Consider the following 16,656-nt stretch of genomic DNA (forward strand, 5'->3'; position numbering starts at 1 on the left):
TGAAAATTTCATCGACGTTTAATTAATAAGTTTTCTGGCTTCAATGTGCAAAAATGTGAAAAACATTAGTGAGACATGAATATTTCTGAAAAACTAAGTAGATACTTATATTTAAGGTAATATTATAAATGATTTGAGTCAGCCATTGAAGTATCTGACATAATTTTATATCTTTATTAAATTGTTTTATTTAAAATGTGGCCATTTAAAAAAACAAACTGTACTCCACTATTGGTCACATCAGAAACGGAGAAATATGAGATGAATCATATAGTAGGATCCAATCCTGCAGGTGGCGGTGTTACAATCTGTAAAACAAATGTGGAAAAACACAGCGCAGGAATCAGGAAACTGGTAGTTGCATTTGGCGCAGCACTGTTGTGTTGGTGGTACAGATAAACTACATTTTCCTAACCAATATGTCCAAAAGACACCGTTTGGATTTGGGCGATGAGTACTCCTCCAGTAAGAAGCGGTCTGACGGGTAGGTGAAGCTGCACAGCGTGTTCATACCCTTGGAACAATGAGGCTACGAGCTAGACGTTAGCCGGTGCTAGTTTAGTAAGCTAAGTACCAGCCAAAAAGCCGAAACAAAAATAACCTCGGTTGTTAGCGATGCAGCTTATTTTTGATTTGCTTCCTCTTCTCCGCACACGAGCGCTCCTCTGATACAGGGCTACAAGGGCTTGTTATTGCTTTAGAGATATATGAGAGCCAATGGAGGTGAGCTTATCTTGAGAAACGAATCATCAACGTTCTCTGCACGTGCGGGGCTAACGGTATTAGCCACATGCTAACAGCTCATTCAGGACATCTTCAAAGTTGAGCAATTGGGATAACCTTAGCTGCCTTGTCAGAGATTGTGGTTTAATGCAACAGAATTGATGCATATTTTAAAATGTTAAGTATTATGCAATCTTTGAAGTTAGTAAGTTATGTAGTGTTGCTTTGACGCGTAAGTGTTTCCAGTGTTCAGTGCCATTCGCGCGTCTGTAGTAAGACATCAGTGCTATTTGAGTATCACTTCTCTAGGTACAAAGTTTTCTATTCTGACCCAACACCTTTATTAACTACCTTGTAATTCTAGTTGAGAAGAAAATTCATCCTTTGTTGTTTACTTGTCTTATTTGTATTCAGTTTTATTCGGTTGCGTTTTATTGTTTTCATCATTGTTCATTTTTTTTGCCGATTAGGTTAAGGTCTATTATTGTTTTGAAAGTATAGAAATGTTCTTTGACTTTATCTTCACATTTTAAAATAGTGCAATAATAGGACTATGTTTTGGGCTGTATTAAGAAGCGTAATGCCATCAATTTTAAGTGTATGTTTGACATAGAAATTAAAATTCCATTTTGTAGAAAAACCAGAACGGCACTGCTGAAAATACTTGTAAATGCAGGAATACATTATTCGCTTGGGTAACACTTTATTTGAAGGGGTGTGCATAAGACTGACATGACACTGTCATAAACATGACATAATATCTGCCATGAACATAAAGAAGAAGTCTTTATGAATGTTTGACTGTTGTCATGAAGTGTCATTCGGTAAATAATGACACTTTTAATGCAAAGTTGCTCTAAAAGTTGCATTGAAAGCCCATTAAAAATGCCAACTTTGCATGCTTTTGCAAATTATGATAATTTAATGCAAAGTTGACAATACAACTTTTAGAGCAACTTTGCATTAAAAGTGTCGTTATTTACCGAATGACACTTCATGACAACAGTCAAACATTCATAAAGACTTCTTCTTTATGTTCATGGCAGATGTTATGTCATGTTTATGACAGTGTCATGTCAGTCTTATGCACACCCCTTCAAATAAAGTGTTACCTTAGCTTGCATTGAATACCAAAATGGCCCATTCCAGTAGCCACAGCAACATCAATGCTGTCCACTTGAGTTTCTACAAGGGTTCTTGAAATGTTGGCCTCTGCACTTCACTTTGCAGTGATAACTGAAGCAAAGATCAGTGTTAATTTTTTTGACTGCATATGCCTATTAGCTCTCTAATATCCATACTCCCCCGTGTATTTCCCACTAAAGATAACCAAGTTACAACTATGGTTGTAAAAACTGTAAATAGCAATTTCTTAGTAACTGTTAGACCAATGGCCTATGCTATCACTTCAATACTTGTATGGGAGTTTCAGTAACTTGAATCTGGATAAGCTTTTACCCCGGTCTGTCTGTATTGTAACTTTATGCTCTTTAGTCTGGCAACCTAAGCTTCTCTAGAGCAGATTAAATGTCCATATGTGTCAAAAAGATTGCCCTGAGCGATTGGGTGTTTTGCAGTGTAAAGAAACCACAAAAAAACATGATGGCATGCAGAGTGAGCCTCTTCTCTCTTTTTTCAATCATTCTTACTTTTTTTGCACATAAATACAATCGCTATTTAATTTTTTAATACGCTTGTATGTTTCTTATAATCTGCTGTTTTTCATAACTTTATGGTTTTTTGTATACTTGTTGCAATAAGATTTCTATTTAATTTTTAATATTTATGTGGATCTTGGGGCTCTCCCTTTGCCTACTGCTGAGCTGCTGATGCACTTGAATCTCCTCAATAAGGACCAATCAATGATTATTCTATTCCTAAAGTTTCCTTTGCACAAGTTCAAAACAGACATAAACCCACTAAAAATTTTCTAAGTAATTCAACAATTGTAAAGGTTGTGGAATTGGCAAAACACAATAATGTCATAAAGGGGATGTGGGTTAATAGAATGATAAAGGATAATCTCCAGAAATCATGCTGAATTTAAAAGTGAAAGTTTATTGTTCTTTAGGTTTTGCTATAATTTTAACCTTGTGATGAAGCAGTGCTCATAATTGAACAGACATTGTGCAGTGGTAATAGAGGTTGTTTGCATTGTTATGATGTCCTTGTTTAATTAGCTTATCAGTAATGTTTTTTTTCAGTCAGTGAAAGTTGTGGTCTCATTTCCTCTTTATGTGGTTGTGGGTAAGAAATATCAGCTCTGAAATCTTCTGACTTAGTATTATTTCTCAGTTTAAAATGAGTCTCCTTTGGATAGATGCTTGTTTCATTAACAGGTTTTGGTGTTACTGAATGCAATACTTAAATGCTCATTACACACGAGCTCGATTATGTGAAACAATGAATATTCATGCTTTATACATCTGTTATTTAGGAGGGCTTTATATATTGATGTGTTGTTAGCGGATTTCTATTGTGGAAGATTTTAAATATTTTCGCAGAAAACCTTTAACTGCTTCTTCTCATACTTTTTTATTTTTATTTTTTTTTAGAAATTTGTATTGATAGTACTTGATTGTATCATGAAATTGTTGCTGATGAAGCATTATTTTTATTCTCAAAGGAGAGACAGAGACCGCGACAGAGATCGCGAGGACCGTTCCAGGGACAGGGATCGAGACAGAGACCGCGACAGGGACAGAGACCGGGACAGGGACTCCAAGCTGCTGCCGGCAGCTCCCTCTAACAGCATGCCGTCGATGTCGAGCATACCTCCTATCAAGCAGATGAACATGCACCAGCAGATTAACCCATTCACCAATCTGCCACACACGCCGCGCTACTACGAGATCCTGAAGAAAAGGCTACAGCTTCCGGTGTGGGAGTACAAAGACAGCTTCAGCGACATCATTACACGCCATCAGAGCTTTGTCCTTGTTGGAGAGACTGGCTCTGGAAAAACAACACAGGTATGATATTCATACAGATCCAGTGTAATCCGGTTTAAGAAACGGCTGGGAAAATCAAGAAACTTAAGAGTTAAATGGAAGATTTGAAAGAATCCTTTATGAAATAATAATATTCAAAGCTTCCTAAATTGTTGCCATTTTTTCAATCTTCAGATTCCTCAGTGGTGTGTGGACATGGTGAGGGCCTTGCCTGGTCCTAAGCGGGCCGTAGCTTGTACTCAGCCGAGGAGAGTGGCCGCCATGAGTGTGGCTCAGAGGGTTGCAGACGAAATGGATGTCATGCTTGGACAGGAAGTCGGCTACTCCATCAGATTTGAGGACTGCAGCTCTGCCAAGACTATATTAAAGTAGGGGCTGCTTTTCTGAAGAGGGTTTTTTTTTTAGTTCAAGGATGTTATTCCACAGGAATCAGAATTGATCTTGCACCAGAAATGTGCAATTTATTAAAACATTGTTATTTCTACAGATACATGACAGATGGTATGTTGCTGAGAGAGGCTATGAATGATCCTCTGCTGGAGCGATATGGTGTGATCATTCTGGATGAGGCCCACGAGCGAACTCTGGCCACAGACATCCTGATGGGCGTGTTAAAGGAAGTGGTTCGCCAAAGACAGGATCTGAAGGTGGGTTTTTTTTATTATATATATTTTAATATGTATTTTCTTTTATTATTATTGTTTTTCAGTAACAATAACACCATTGTTTAAGACTTCCAAGATTTGTAATGGAGATCTTAACGTTGCTTGGCATTCCAATAAGATTTTAGCTAATTCTGAGTTCTGAGGTCTCGTTCAGAATTTATAGCTTCCAAAATGGTTTTTGCTAATATTTGTGTCATGAACAAAAATTGACTGTTTATATTGTGATGTCACACCACTGAATACAGAGAGTGGACATCAATGTAAGTTTTACTGACATTTTAGAAAAGGCAGAATTAAACTTGTAGCAATATGTAATTATAATCAATTATTTGCATGATAAATTAAAATGAGCAAAACATTTCCATTCTAATTAATATTTTTTGAAGGTCAAATTTGTTTACAGACATCATAATCATTTTTATATGGTTTTTCTTGTAAGTGGTTTTTATTTCTTTTTTTTCTGTTTTATTTTGGATATTTAAAATATCAGTTACACTGTGAAGTGTTCTCTGCAAAATTAAAGTTTGTTTAGTCTTTGAGTGAGCAAACCTGCATCATAATGAGCTGTCATCATGATTAGCATAGTTAGCATTACATCTCAAGCATGTAAACTTAAATTTCACATATTTCTTCAGTTATAAAAAAACAGTATAATTTTTATCTATTTATTTTATAATAATAATCTTCATGTAATCAAGTGTGTCCAATTGAGATCAAAGGATTTTTTTGCAAGAGAGACCTGGACAGGATGCAGAAAAAAAAAACAGCGTTACAACATTATTAATAATGATAATGTTAAGGTCGGCCTATTTTTTGTTTTGTTTTAGAGGGGGTGAGTAATATGATGCATTTTAGTTGCCTTCTCTGATTTAAAAAAGAAAAAAAATTATTTGAGTTTTCAAACAACTTGCTAATTGCTAATCAGGACCTGTCGAGATAAAAATCCTCCTGTTCCGGTCATCAATTTTCTTTGGAGCATTTATAGTTTATTGTTACATCAACATATAATAATTACTGTGTTTACAAAGTAAACAAATGCAGACCTTCTTCACAAAGTTAAAATGCTGACTACTTTTTTTCAAGTGTGGGAAAAGTAACAGCAAAGGCACCAGCTTGTCAGGTTGCCCCATCACTGGTGACTACAGGATATTCATCTAATGTTCTGTTGACATGAAAGACTCGGAGCTCACATAGCTCCATAATTATAAGCATAATTTTTAAACAAGAACAGTGATCATATTGTCCTCTGCACAGGTAATTGTGATGAGTGCCACCCTGGATGCAGGAAAGTTCCAAGTGTACTTCGACAGCTGCCCTCTGCTGACCATTCCTGGACGCACACATCCTGTAGAGATCTTCTACACCCCTGAACCGGAGCGGGACTACCTGGAGGCAGCTATTCGTACCGTCATTCAGATTCACATGTGTGAAGAGGATGAAGGTGACGTCCTTCTGTTCCTCACAGGTCAAGAGGTAATGCTTAGAGTACTGTCAAGTACGTTACTGAACAGCGTTGTTTGTCCTGAATGAGGAAGACAAGTCATTGTCCATACTTTCAGGAAATCGATGAAGCCTGTAAGAGAATCAAACGAGAAGTTGACGACCTTGGCCCCGAAGTCGGAGACATCAAAATCATTCCACTGTATTCCACATTGCCCCCGCAGCAGCAGCAGAGGATCTTTGAGCCACCTCCTCCAAGAAAGGCAAACGGCGCTATAGGGAGAAAGGTTTGCTGGCCAAAATGGATCGGGCTAAATGGCTCCCGCTGTTTACATTCATGAATGAATATTTAAGCTGTGGCTTTCCCCTTCAGGTTGTTGTGTCAACAAATATCGCTGAGACGTCGCTAACAATTGATGGTGTCGTGTTTGTCATTGACCCTGGATTTGCCAAACAGAAGGTGAGTTAAAAGAAACCCTGTTTATTCTATATACAGTACCTTGTAAAAGTGGTCAAACAAGACCAAAATTGCACTTTTTGACCAACATGCATAGGACAGACCATGTCCACATTGTAACATGGAGGTAGCGGTATCATGCTGCGGAGTGGTTTTTATCAGCATAGCATTGTGAATTGCTTAATTTGGTATTATTCAATATTTATTTTACTTTTTCTAAGTTTGCTGGTGTTGGTTTAGTTTATCTGTTTTTTGTCCCACTGTACATGTAGCTTTAAACATGTGTGTTTACATGTCTAGGTGTACAATCCCCGCATCAGAGTTGAGTCTCTGCTAGTCACAGCCATCAGTAAAGCTTCGGCACAGCAGAGGGCGGGAAGAGCCGGCAGAACACGTCCCGGGAAATGTTTCCGTCTCTATACAGAGAAGGCCTACAAAACAGAGATGCAGGTGAGTCACAGTGGAAGAGGGAAGTTGGTTCACGCCCTTCCTGCTTTCCCTGTCTGTTTGATGTTTTTGTGTGTGTGTGTGGGTGTGTGTGTGTTTTAGTATCAAAAATGGACAAGATAAACTTATCATTAAATTTATGCTTTTCCAGGATAATACATACCCTGAGATTCTTCGGTCCAATTTGGGTTCTGTTGTGCTGCAGTTGAAGAAGTTGGGCATTGATGACCTTGTCCACTTTGACTTCATGGACCCTCCAGGTGAGTACTGGTTGATTCTGAAGAAAAGTCATGTTGACCAGTTGACTTGCGGATCCTGATCACCCTTCACTCCCCACCAATGCAGCTCCTGAAACGCTAATGAGGGCTCTTGAGCTTCTCAATTACCTGGCCGCTCTCAACGATGATGGTGACCTGACCGAGCTTGGCTCCATGATGGCAGAATTCCCGCTGGATCCTCAGCTGGCCAAGATGGTCATAGCAAGCTGCGAGTTTAACTGCTCCAATGAGATCCTCTCCATCACTGCCATGCTGTCAGGTAATGCCCAGGACTGGGCTGACACCTTCTGGCCTTTAAAAGGCCAAGCTCCTTAAGGAAAGCACTCGTTTGAAATAACCAGCCATGTTATTTCTTCGCATTATCCTAATAGGTTTGACTCCAATTTACGCCTGAAGACTTTATACCAGTTAAAGATTGGTCGATGATTATTATAAAATGATTATGACGAGGTACAGGCCAATCGGTATTTCAGGGTAAAGCTTCTGGCATCCACTGCTAAAGTTGAAATCCTTTATGAATGCAATTCCAGAGAAAGTGAATAACAGAGCAACTCACTACTGCTAAAATATTTCTGGTCCTGAAGATCATTCCCCAAAGCTAAACGAAAGTAATAGAAGATAAAGTAATTCATTCAACACCCCAACCTGCCAAAACAATAAGCTTACAACATGAAATGATAAATAACACATGGTCCAGTTGGGCTAATAAAAAAAAATCATGCAATGGAAATTATTATTGGTAAGAAATGAAAGCCATTATGATAAATTTCAATTTTCTCCCAATCATCTACTTTTCATCTCAACAATCTTTGGGACTTTTAGCATCTTAGGCCAAGTAATCTGAGTCGGACAGGTGCAGTTGATTCATCCAACACTTGGAATATATTCTTGGCACACACTGTGTTCTGTTTTTATTTTTTATATTTTAGCAAACACTTGTTGACTTTCAAACAGTGTTGTACAAAGTGGTTTTAAGATGATGATATTTTATGTTTTGCAACCTTATTGTTCACCTTAGTTTTAAAACAACATCTAAGGCATTCTGTAGCTTATTTCTAAAATTGTAAGGTGAAGTTACTTTGAAAAGTCATAATTACTAGTTTACTAAAATATTGAACATCATAAAATTTACATGACCTAAGTACACTACTAAAATACACTACTGCTGTTAAAATTAAAGTAAATGCTCGAGTACCTTTGCAACTTTTTAAGTGAAAGTGTTGGATGCGGTCTTTAAATTTTAGATTTTGTTTACCTACTTGAAGCCTTGTGTAAACAGCCTGTGGATAGGGCAGGCACCACTTATGTTATTTCAGATTTTGCTTAATGCTTATGAATTATTCCAAAGTATATAATTAAATATATTACTGTTTGTCAATGTCATGTGTAGTTAAGGAGAAGACATTACATGTTTAAAAGCAAAACCTATCAGTCCTGCATCAATCAAACATTGCTGGTGTTTCTAACACTTTATAGTTGTGTGAAAACTCTTGTTTTACAGATGTGGTTAAATGACCCCTCACCCCCCAACTCTCTACGAGCTTATAGCCGTTACTGTTGGAAATGACCTTGAGAAAAGCCTGCAGATCCCCCTTTGATAGAGTGTGGTCCTGCCCTGTCCCAACGCAGTGTCAAGTGCCCTAGCATCATAGGCTTTGCTCCATTTTTCTGTGAATGTTTGACTCATCCCTATGGGCGGCTTTGTTGGGGCCCATACCAACCTTGTTTAGTCCCACAGTGTTTTGTCCGTCCCACGGAGGCTAAGAAGGCAGCGGACGAGTCCAAGATGAGATTTGCTCACATTGACGGAGACCACTTGACGCTGCTCAACGTCTATCACGCCTTCAAACAAAGTGAGTGTCAAGCCTTTGTTAGTTAGGATGCTTTTCTTTCTTTCTTGCTGTTTTTAAGTGATGCCCAGAAAATATAGAAGCTGCAAGAAACCTTTCAGGCCCATTTGAGGGTAGAAGACTCGGATCACAGGATGTTACAAACATTTGGATATTAACAAAAATGTCAATTTGCTTTTTAAAATCTTCTAAAAACTGTAGATGTAAAATCTTGATGGAGATGTTGCTTTTTATTTAGTCCTAATTTCTCAGTTTCATTTGGAGATGAACAGTAAGAATCTTAAGTCTAACTTTATCAACCGTATGGTTTTATGATAACATTACACTTGAGTTAAAAATATTAGATTTTAATGTACATACCTGGGTTACATTAAAGGTTTTTCCCCTTTCTTCCTCTTACTCCACTATGAATAGCAGTCTTGGCTTTCACTGTTGACTTCACTCCCGATATAGTTGCAGTTGTTAAACTGGACTTGGAGCTTATGTTACAGTTCTACAATGAACCTTTTTGTTTTAACATATCTTATTGAGCAATTTCCATGCTTCCAAAATGCTATATATAGACCTGAATCACTTCATCAATTGACGTTCAAAACACAAAATGTGTCTCCCTCTTGTGGTAGTTATTAAAACACTTGAAACATCTGGTAATTTATTTCATTAAATGTACAATTAGATTTTTTTCCATTGATTCCATCACATAAACTGAATTATTTAGAGGTAGAAGTCTTAAAAAAACATAATCAAACGGACTTAATGCAGCCACAATCTGAAAAATGTAGATATGATGCTATTTCTCAGAGTTTTTTTTCCTTACCGTCATATATTGATAAACCTGTGTTTCTTTTCTTTCTTTTTTTTAATCTCTTAATCCTTTAATTTTCTGTTGGATTGAATCTACTTTCTCTGGAACATAATTTCTTATGATTAAAATTGGTTACGTTTAGCTGTTAAATAAAATGAAAGTTTACACACCAGGATTTGTATGCGCGATAAAGTCCTGAGATCAAACCTCATTTTCCAAAAGTGGAATCAACAAGTCAGAGCTGGAAGAAAACTATAAATCTAAAACCTCTATCAGTGCAAATCCAGTTTTCTTTGCTCTGTGGCAGCATTAATGTTTAAGGTAGTTGGGAAATTTTCATCTTAATTATTCTTTTACTATGTCAACAGAGCAAGAATGACCGTATAGTAGCCTCAGTTAGACAACCGTTGTAACTAACAAATGATCTACATCCACTAGTTTTTCACATGCATAACTGCTCATGTACTGATCCAAACAGGACTCACGTCTCATGGAAACAAGGAACTAAACCACTCATATTCTTTTTATGAAGTTTCCCATCCCTAATTTATATGTAAAGTTACAACATTCCAGCTTGACTATAAAACAATGCTGCTGTTCAGGTTCATTTAAAGCGTAAAAGTCTTGAAAGGCAGTTATCTTGACTCAACTCCTTCTTTTTTTTCCCAGACCACGAAGCTAACCAGTGGTGTTACGACAACTTTGTCAACTACCGCTCATTGATGTCTGCTGACAATGTACGTCAGCAGCTGTCCAGGATCATGGACCGCTTCAGTCTGCCTCGGCGAAGCACAGAGTTTACCAGCAGAGATTACTACATCAATATCCGACGAGCGCTCTGCACCGGCTTCTTCATGCAGGTCAGCTATTAGTGTAAAAATATTAGTGTAAAAAACTTCATCAGAGATGTTGATGCATACAATTTTTGGTCTTTTATTGCTTTTTTTTTTAAGATTGTAATATTAATAGTACTTGTCCTCCTTTCAGGTGGCTCATTTGGAGCGCACAGGCCATTACCTCACAGTGAAAGACAACCAGGTGGTCCAGCTGCACCCATCCACAGTTCTGGACCACAAACCTGAGTGGGTGCTCTACAACGAATTTGTTCTCACCACCAAGAACTACATCCGCACTTGCACAGACATCAAACCAGAGTGGTATGTGCACTGATAAGTTTATCACGAATGCCTGCAGGTTAACTGCAATGAATGAGTTGAAATTGTCATCTTATTGATGGGATTGTTCATGTTTTCCTCTTTGTTGCAGGTTGGTGAAGATTGCACCCCAGTACTATGACATGAGTAACTTTCCACAATGTGAAGCTAAAAGACAGCTGGAGCGAATTATTGCCAAACTAGAGAGCAAAGAGTACACCCAGTACTGAATATAGTCGAAGTATCCTGGAAAACAACCTGCATACTGTAGTTTTAGATCTTTCTGTATCATTGTACTTTAATGTTCAAACATTGGCTTTTTGATTTTTAGTATTTGTTTGCTTATTTTTGTTTTCCCCATCAATGTCGGTTCTGTAAAGTAGGTGTAATGACATGAAATATCAGCAGCAGTCATTAGATCCAGCTTAATATGATTTTCAAAAGAAATTATCTGGAGCAGGTCTTATAGATGTGGTTGAATTTAATTCAGGAGCCTTTGGAGCCATAACAAAGATCTGTGCTTGCTTTGTTTCTTAAATAAACGAGCTTTGACTTTATTTTTGTGGATACAGTTTTTTTTTTGGTAGGATTGGTGTGACAAAAATGATTTGGTGGGGAGTTTTTTTGCTTCAAGTTTGAACTACGTCTTGGCTTTGTTACATAAAAATTAAATGACGTGTTAATTCTTTTTGGGGTTTTTTTATTTTCTATTTACTACTTTCAGCTTGCCATAAAAATATGCTCATTTAGCATATTTGTACTGTACTCAACTGATAGTTTGAAAGTAGTCCCTGACAGTGACAACATAAAGCTTTGCCATGTGAAGACATACATGAAACTAAAACACAGTGGTGAATTGAGACTCAAGCTCCTTTATTAGCTGGCATTGTCTGCTTTACCAAGCAAAACCTACTTTTAATCTTAAAATGTCAACTTTTCACAATAAAACATCAACATTCAATTGCAGACAAATTTGCACAAATCTAGCTGTCAAAATTCAGTTTGCATTTTCCATAAAAATATTTACACTTTCTGATTCGTGTTAAACTGCATTTCTTCAACGTCTTCAATCGTCTCTGGCAGACACCTGTTGCGTGTCTCTGCCAAAGTCTTTGCCACCAGTCCTCCCAGTATAGCTGTTGAGCACAAGACCACTTGCGGAAGTTCCTTCCAAACCTCATCTAGTAACAGGATCAGAGGAGACACAGCAACACCAAACCGACCCATAAAGGAGTTGTAGCCCATTCCATTTTGCCTGCAACAGAGACAGAAGTGCAGCTCTTAACAGGAGACCTTATAGGCTCAAGAGATTACCTCTGCAGGAACAAGTGACTCAAGTCCCCATTGTTTATTAATATGTATAAATTTCCTTAAAGCTGCAGTCATGTTAGTTCCTATAGTATCTAGAAGCTTTTTATGTGACTAGCCATAGAGAAATGAAGTGCCACTTGTTGGGATGAAGATAAAATGTACAATTTGATTCCGTGAATGGTTTTCAAGGTCAGTGCTCTTTATGCAGTCTGAATGCCTGCAAGACAATATGTATTAGCAAAAATAAACAGAGAAATACAGCAAGTTCAACACATATCAGGAAAGTGCCCAAGGTCAAATGGAGGAGGGCAGGGGAGGGGGCAAGTCATTGTTTTAAACCATGTGTTTTCACATGCCTTTGGAAATCAAAGCAGCTACATTACTGTGTGATGACGTTATCTATAAAAGTCAGAGGTGTCCTTTACATTACCTAACCACAGTAGGAAACAGCTCTGAACTGTACAGCACAACTGTTCCAAAGGAAGCTGAAGAAAACCCCTTGCCAACAACAGCAACAACTGTTCTGGCCGCAGACATATCTGCGAAGAAAGGGGGGCAAACTTTCTTTTTCTAGATGTATTAGAATTAATTGGTTTTCTTTACATGATAATTTCTGAAGCAGTTAGTCACCTACCTTTTGGCATCACAATGTTGATTCCAAGACAGAGCGCAGATAACAACAAAGCTCCCACCTCAGTGTTGCGCCTGCCGATTTTATCCAGTAAATAGTAAACTGATATCTTGGCTGGCAACTCAATTATAGCATAGGTAAATTGAGTAAGGTAGATATTCAAGCCAAAGCCTGCGATGTTGAAGCTGATGCCGTAAAATGTTGTAGCAATACAAAGCCTGTGGGTACAGAAGTATTCAGATACAAAAAAAGTCATTTTGACCTGGCAATAATAAGGCAATAGCACAGGTTGCACAAACCATAAGAGGCCAGTTTTCAGAGCTATTTTCCTCATCTTAGGTGTTCGAACCAAGTCGAGGTACGTATAAGTTCGTCCTCTTGTCTCCTTGACTACAATCATGGATAAGGTCTGAAAAATGTCAGGGGTAGATATATATATATATATATATATATATATATATATATATGGTCACTAAAATACAAATGGTCTAAAATTAAGACTAAACTTTCAGTTCTGCTGAATACAACCTCTTCATTTAGTGTGTGAATGAAATCTTCTCTTTGATTTATCTTGGCACATTTCTTCAGGTATGTCTCAGCCTGATCCAGTTTTCCATTGGCAATGAGCCACCTCGCTGAGTCAGGCATCCACCTGAGTTTAGCAAAAGAAATGGTTTTAATCCATATATTCCTATAGGAAATCAAACTTTGATCACGCCCATCACCCAGATGGAACAACTATGTTAAATATTTTATAAACTGATGTTTTTCATTAGCTTTTCTACATATGAGTACAAAGTTTTAATACTATAAAGAAACACTGAGTTAACACACTTGCCAACAAAACCTTTACAGAATTTCTGTAATTTATTTCCACAAAGTTGTATTCATGGGAATCCACCAAGTCTTACCTCCAAGTGATGATGGCCAAGATTAAAGGCGACGTAACACTTAGAATTAGCCAACGCCAGTCAGTCACAAAGTAAGCAATTGCTGCAAATCCTGTGTTGCCAAATGTCCAGGATAAACTATCAATGACTCCAACCAGTTTCCTGTGCTCAATGTCCACCCACTCCACACCTGCAAGGAAATATCTAAGTTTTCAAAACGATCAGACTGAGTTAATTACATAAACATATGTTACTCATAACCATGCCTGAAGCTGCCCAGGTCTTTTCCGGTTAGCTCAGGATAATCACAGATTAATTACAGAGAGCGGATGAGACGATGACAATGCCAGTGATGCAGAAGCCAGTGAAGAACCTCAACACTGCAAACATCACATAGGTCGTAGAAAAGACGCTTGCTACAGCAAACAGCATGCCAGATACATATGACACCAGGAGCATGATCCTGCGGCCAAACCTGTAGTGGAGAAGTAGTAGTGAAACAATTTAGCAGCATGAAGCTAAAGATACATAAAAAATAATATAAATATACATATATTTATATATATGTATATATATATATACAACTCTTAGTTTAATTACTCTATTACACAACTGTAATACCTGTCACTTAGACTTCCAAAGGCTATGGCTCCAAACATTACTCCAACAAAAAAGATGGTGGCTGTTGCTTTGTTTTTACCTCTTCTGTCACACACAAGGTCCCACTTTATGTAACAAGAGTAAAAAGGCACATTCCCTCCAAAAATTAGTCTTCTTTTAGGAAAATGTCCATTTTAATATAAAAGATTATCTACATAAAGAAAGATTACCTCTGAGGTTATTGTTGATTTGAAGGTTGTGTTGTCGTACACCCATCCATCCTGGCACGGAACAGTGGACGCATCAGTAGCATCAGAAGAGTTGAGCAACAGTTGATACTGAGGCTTCGCAAACATCCTACAGGAGCTGGGACTCCCATCTGTCTCGACTGGGATACTCACAGTAATTCTTTCTGCCTGAGATAAATTCAGAAAATCATCTAGCGAGCTGGTGTCACAGTGGTGAGTTGGTATCGCTGCGACAAAATTATTCAGCATGAAGTGGCAAGGAAGCGTGAAGCGACCCAGGAAGTTGATCGCAATGATCATTATCTGGAATTTTCCAAATCCATTAATATCAGCAAGAACATTCTCAAACTTCATTGTTGCGTCTTTCTGCAGTGCGATGGGTCTTCACGCAAGATCAATAAAGCAAGTAGATGAACTACTCTAGCTCCCATGCCTGTATACTGACAAATCCACCAATCTCTTCAATCTCTGCCGAGCGAGTATGACCTTTGGCATTGGGTGAAACCACCCACTGCAAGATTACAGGTGAAGGGAGTGAATATTTTACTTTACAAACTTGCTGCTAACATTCCCTTATGTATGAAGAGCTTGCAGTTATCTTATGAAGGCAATTATTTAGAAAGAAAAATTGGACCACCACTTTTGCTGTTGATTTGTTCATAAACTTCGTAGATCAGACGAAACACACAACAGTTTTATCAGAAACTGAAGATTCTGGCATGTTGAAGGGGAACTCTCTGTGGCCACTTCATTAGGTAGAAATCACTAGCAGTAGGTTCAACTTTTGTCTTCAGAATTGCGCTAATGTTTTGTTGCACAGATTCAACAACAATGTCTTGCAATATTTTTTCCTTACAATTTTTGCACAATATTAACTTGATAGATCTGCACTTGTTGATTTGTTGGCTCTAGCTCAGAGCAGCACAGTGAAATCGTCAGGTTCATAAAACAAAAAAGTAGTAAAAGCCTTCCCAGAAGATGGATGCAGAGTCTCATAAAGGGATGGAGCAGCAACAACACTCAAGTAGGCCGTGGCGTTTAAACAAGAGCAACAAATTGTGCTAAGAATCCATATACCATTACACCATCACTCCCTACTTCTGCCAAAATCTGACCACGACCTCTTGCAGTTGGAATCAATACTCGTTGGATTGTTTTGTTTTTATCCAGTTTTGTTAAGCCTGTGTTTTGAAATGACAATATTTTCAAGATGAAGCAAATCTGCTTTTTTTCCCCCGACCTTGCCATTAACTCTGACACTAATCTTCATTTTGGTAAAAGTTTAGATGCTCAGAGAGTTACCCTCTGAAGGGAAGGTATTTGCTTGTCTTCTGATTTACCCCTACAGTGTTGACACAAAGCAGGTCCCCAGCTTTGAAAAACACTGCAGAGCACATATCAAAAAAGTTATTTCACCTCATATCCATAAATGGCTTGGTATTTAGTGAACTTTTTATGTTTACACTTTCTAAGAGACAGGTTTTTGATGGTTGAGTCAATACTTTTCCCTTTAAAGACTGATGAGAGATTGTAGTTGGAACTCTTCCTCCTGTTTATCTCCATGCCCAACTGGCATCATGTTGTTTACTGGTTATTAAGGGAGAAAGTTGAACTGTTTAAACAAGTCATTGCTTAAGTTTTTAACACCAACATGTCTTACTTACTTGTCCTGATTAGACTTAATACAATTTTTGAAATTTTCTTTCTCCATTGTTTTCTTTAATAGTTTGTTTCTTTCATGTTTTCTTTTATGAGAATTTGAATTTACACTAAAATCAAAATTTACTTAAAAAAAAATTTGAGCACAAAATTAGGATATTAAACACGCAATACAGAACAATCCACTGTTAAATTTAGTCTTTAGTGAGATCTGCATAATGTGGCATTACAATGCATAGTAATATTATTGCTGTTGTACTGTATGTTTAGTCTATTCACCTAAAAAGACAGTCGTTTTTATGCCTCTGTAAGCTAGACATAAAAAAAGACAAAGCACCACTTTTGAACAGTTAATTATTTAAAAACACATTTCTTTATCTTGCTTGCAAACTTTGTTTTCAGATTTGTACAGGATTGTGATGAGTCATGCTCATACAGCACATCACTAGATTTACAGGGAAATGTTGAATATTACCTGGCTTTACTGATTCATGTATAACAGAGCAGCTGTTGGTCTAATACCTGTAATTTTGTAAGCTGCGTCTCC

The 16,656-nt window shown here is 37.6% G+C and overlaps 3 protein-coding genes across 3 annotated transcripts in view; 1 reads left to right on the forward strand and 2 right to left on the reverse strand.

The window, feature by feature from the left end:
- Window positions 1–258, reverse strand: part of LOC103466085 (uncharacterized) — a 4,124-nt gene extending 3,866 nt beyond the window's left edge. Inside the window, exon 1 of the mRNA XM_008411446.2 lies at window positions 240–258. The gene's annotated coding sequence lies outside the window, so the exon portion shown is untranslated. The remainder of the gene's footprint in view (window positions 1–239) is intronic.
- A 55-nt stretch (window positions 259–313) lies between these two features.
- Window positions 314–11,327, forward strand: LOC103466089 (pre-mRNA-splicing factor ATP-dependent RNA helicase DHX15). Its single transcript, XM_008411460.2, has 14 exons — window positions 314–484; window positions 3,350–3,695; window positions 3,849–4,042; window positions 4,162–4,321; window positions 5,594–5,812; window positions 5,899–6,066; window positions 6,153–6,239; window positions 6,537–6,686; window positions 6,835–6,943; window positions 7,029–7,220; window positions 8,692–8,814; window positions 10,286–10,476; window positions 10,604–10,773; window positions 10,883–11,327. Exons 1-14 carry the CDS (start codon window positions 420–422, stop codon window positions 10,998–11,000), a joined length of 2,292 nt encoding a protein of 763 aa, XP_008409682.1. The 5' UTR covers window positions 314–419; the 3' UTR covers window positions 11,001–11,327.
- Window positions 11,328–11,621: 294 nt separating this feature from the next.
- On the reverse strand, window positions 11,622–15,059 carry LOC103466540 (solute carrier family 22 member 7-like). The gene is made up of 9 exons (XM_017307023.1): window positions 14,433–15,059; window positions 14,224–14,327; window positions 13,923–14,077; window positions 13,624–13,792; window positions 13,241–13,364; window positions 13,012–13,121; window positions 12,716–12,930; window positions 12,512–12,620; window positions 11,622–12,025 (listed from the first exon to the last, which is right to left on the reverse strand). Exons 1-9 carry the CDS (start codon window positions 14,802–14,804, stop codon window positions 11,794–11,796), a joined length of 1,590 nt encoding a protein of 529 aa, XP_017162512.1. The 5' UTR covers window positions 14,805–15,059; the 3' UTR covers window positions 11,622–11,793.
- Between the last annotated feature and the right edge of the window lie 1,597 nt (window positions 15,060–16,656).

Source organism: Poecilia reticulata, linkage group LG1, assembly GCF_000633615.1.
Source record: "Poecilia reticulata strain Guanapo linkage group LG1, Guppy_female_1.0+MT, whole genome shotgun sequence".
Lineage (NCBI taxonomy): Eukaryota > Metazoa > Chordata > Actinopteri > Cyprinodontiformes > Poeciliidae > Poecilia > Poecilia reticulata.

Excerpts from the sequence above, each read along its gene's own strand:
- LOC103466089 (XM_008411460.2), top strand. The coding sequence starts at position 420 with ATGTCCAAAAGACACCGTTTGGATTTGGGCGATGAGTACTCCTCCAGT. Across the intron at positions 6,687-6,834 it reads CCTACAAAACAGAGATGCAG|GATAATACATACCCTGAGAT; the intron begins GTGAGTCACAGT and ends ATGCTTTTCCAG. Across the intron at positions 10,774-10,882 it reads ACAGACATCAAACCAGAGTG|GTTGGTGAAGATTGCACCCC; the intron begins GTATGTGCACTG and ends TCTTTGTTGCAG.
- LOC103466540 (XM_017307023.1), bottom strand. The coding sequence starts at position 14,804 with ATGAAGTTTGAGAATGTTCTTGCTGATATTAATGGATTTGGAAAATTC. Across the intron at positions 14,078-14,223 it reads TTTGGAAGTCTAAGTGACAG|GTTTGGCCGCAGGATCATGC; the intron begins GTATTACAGTTG and ends TCTCCACTACAG. Across the intron at positions 13,122-13,240 it reads TTCACACACTAAATGAAGAG|ACCTTATCCATGATTGTAGT; the intron begins GTTGTATTCAGC and ends GACATTTTTCAG.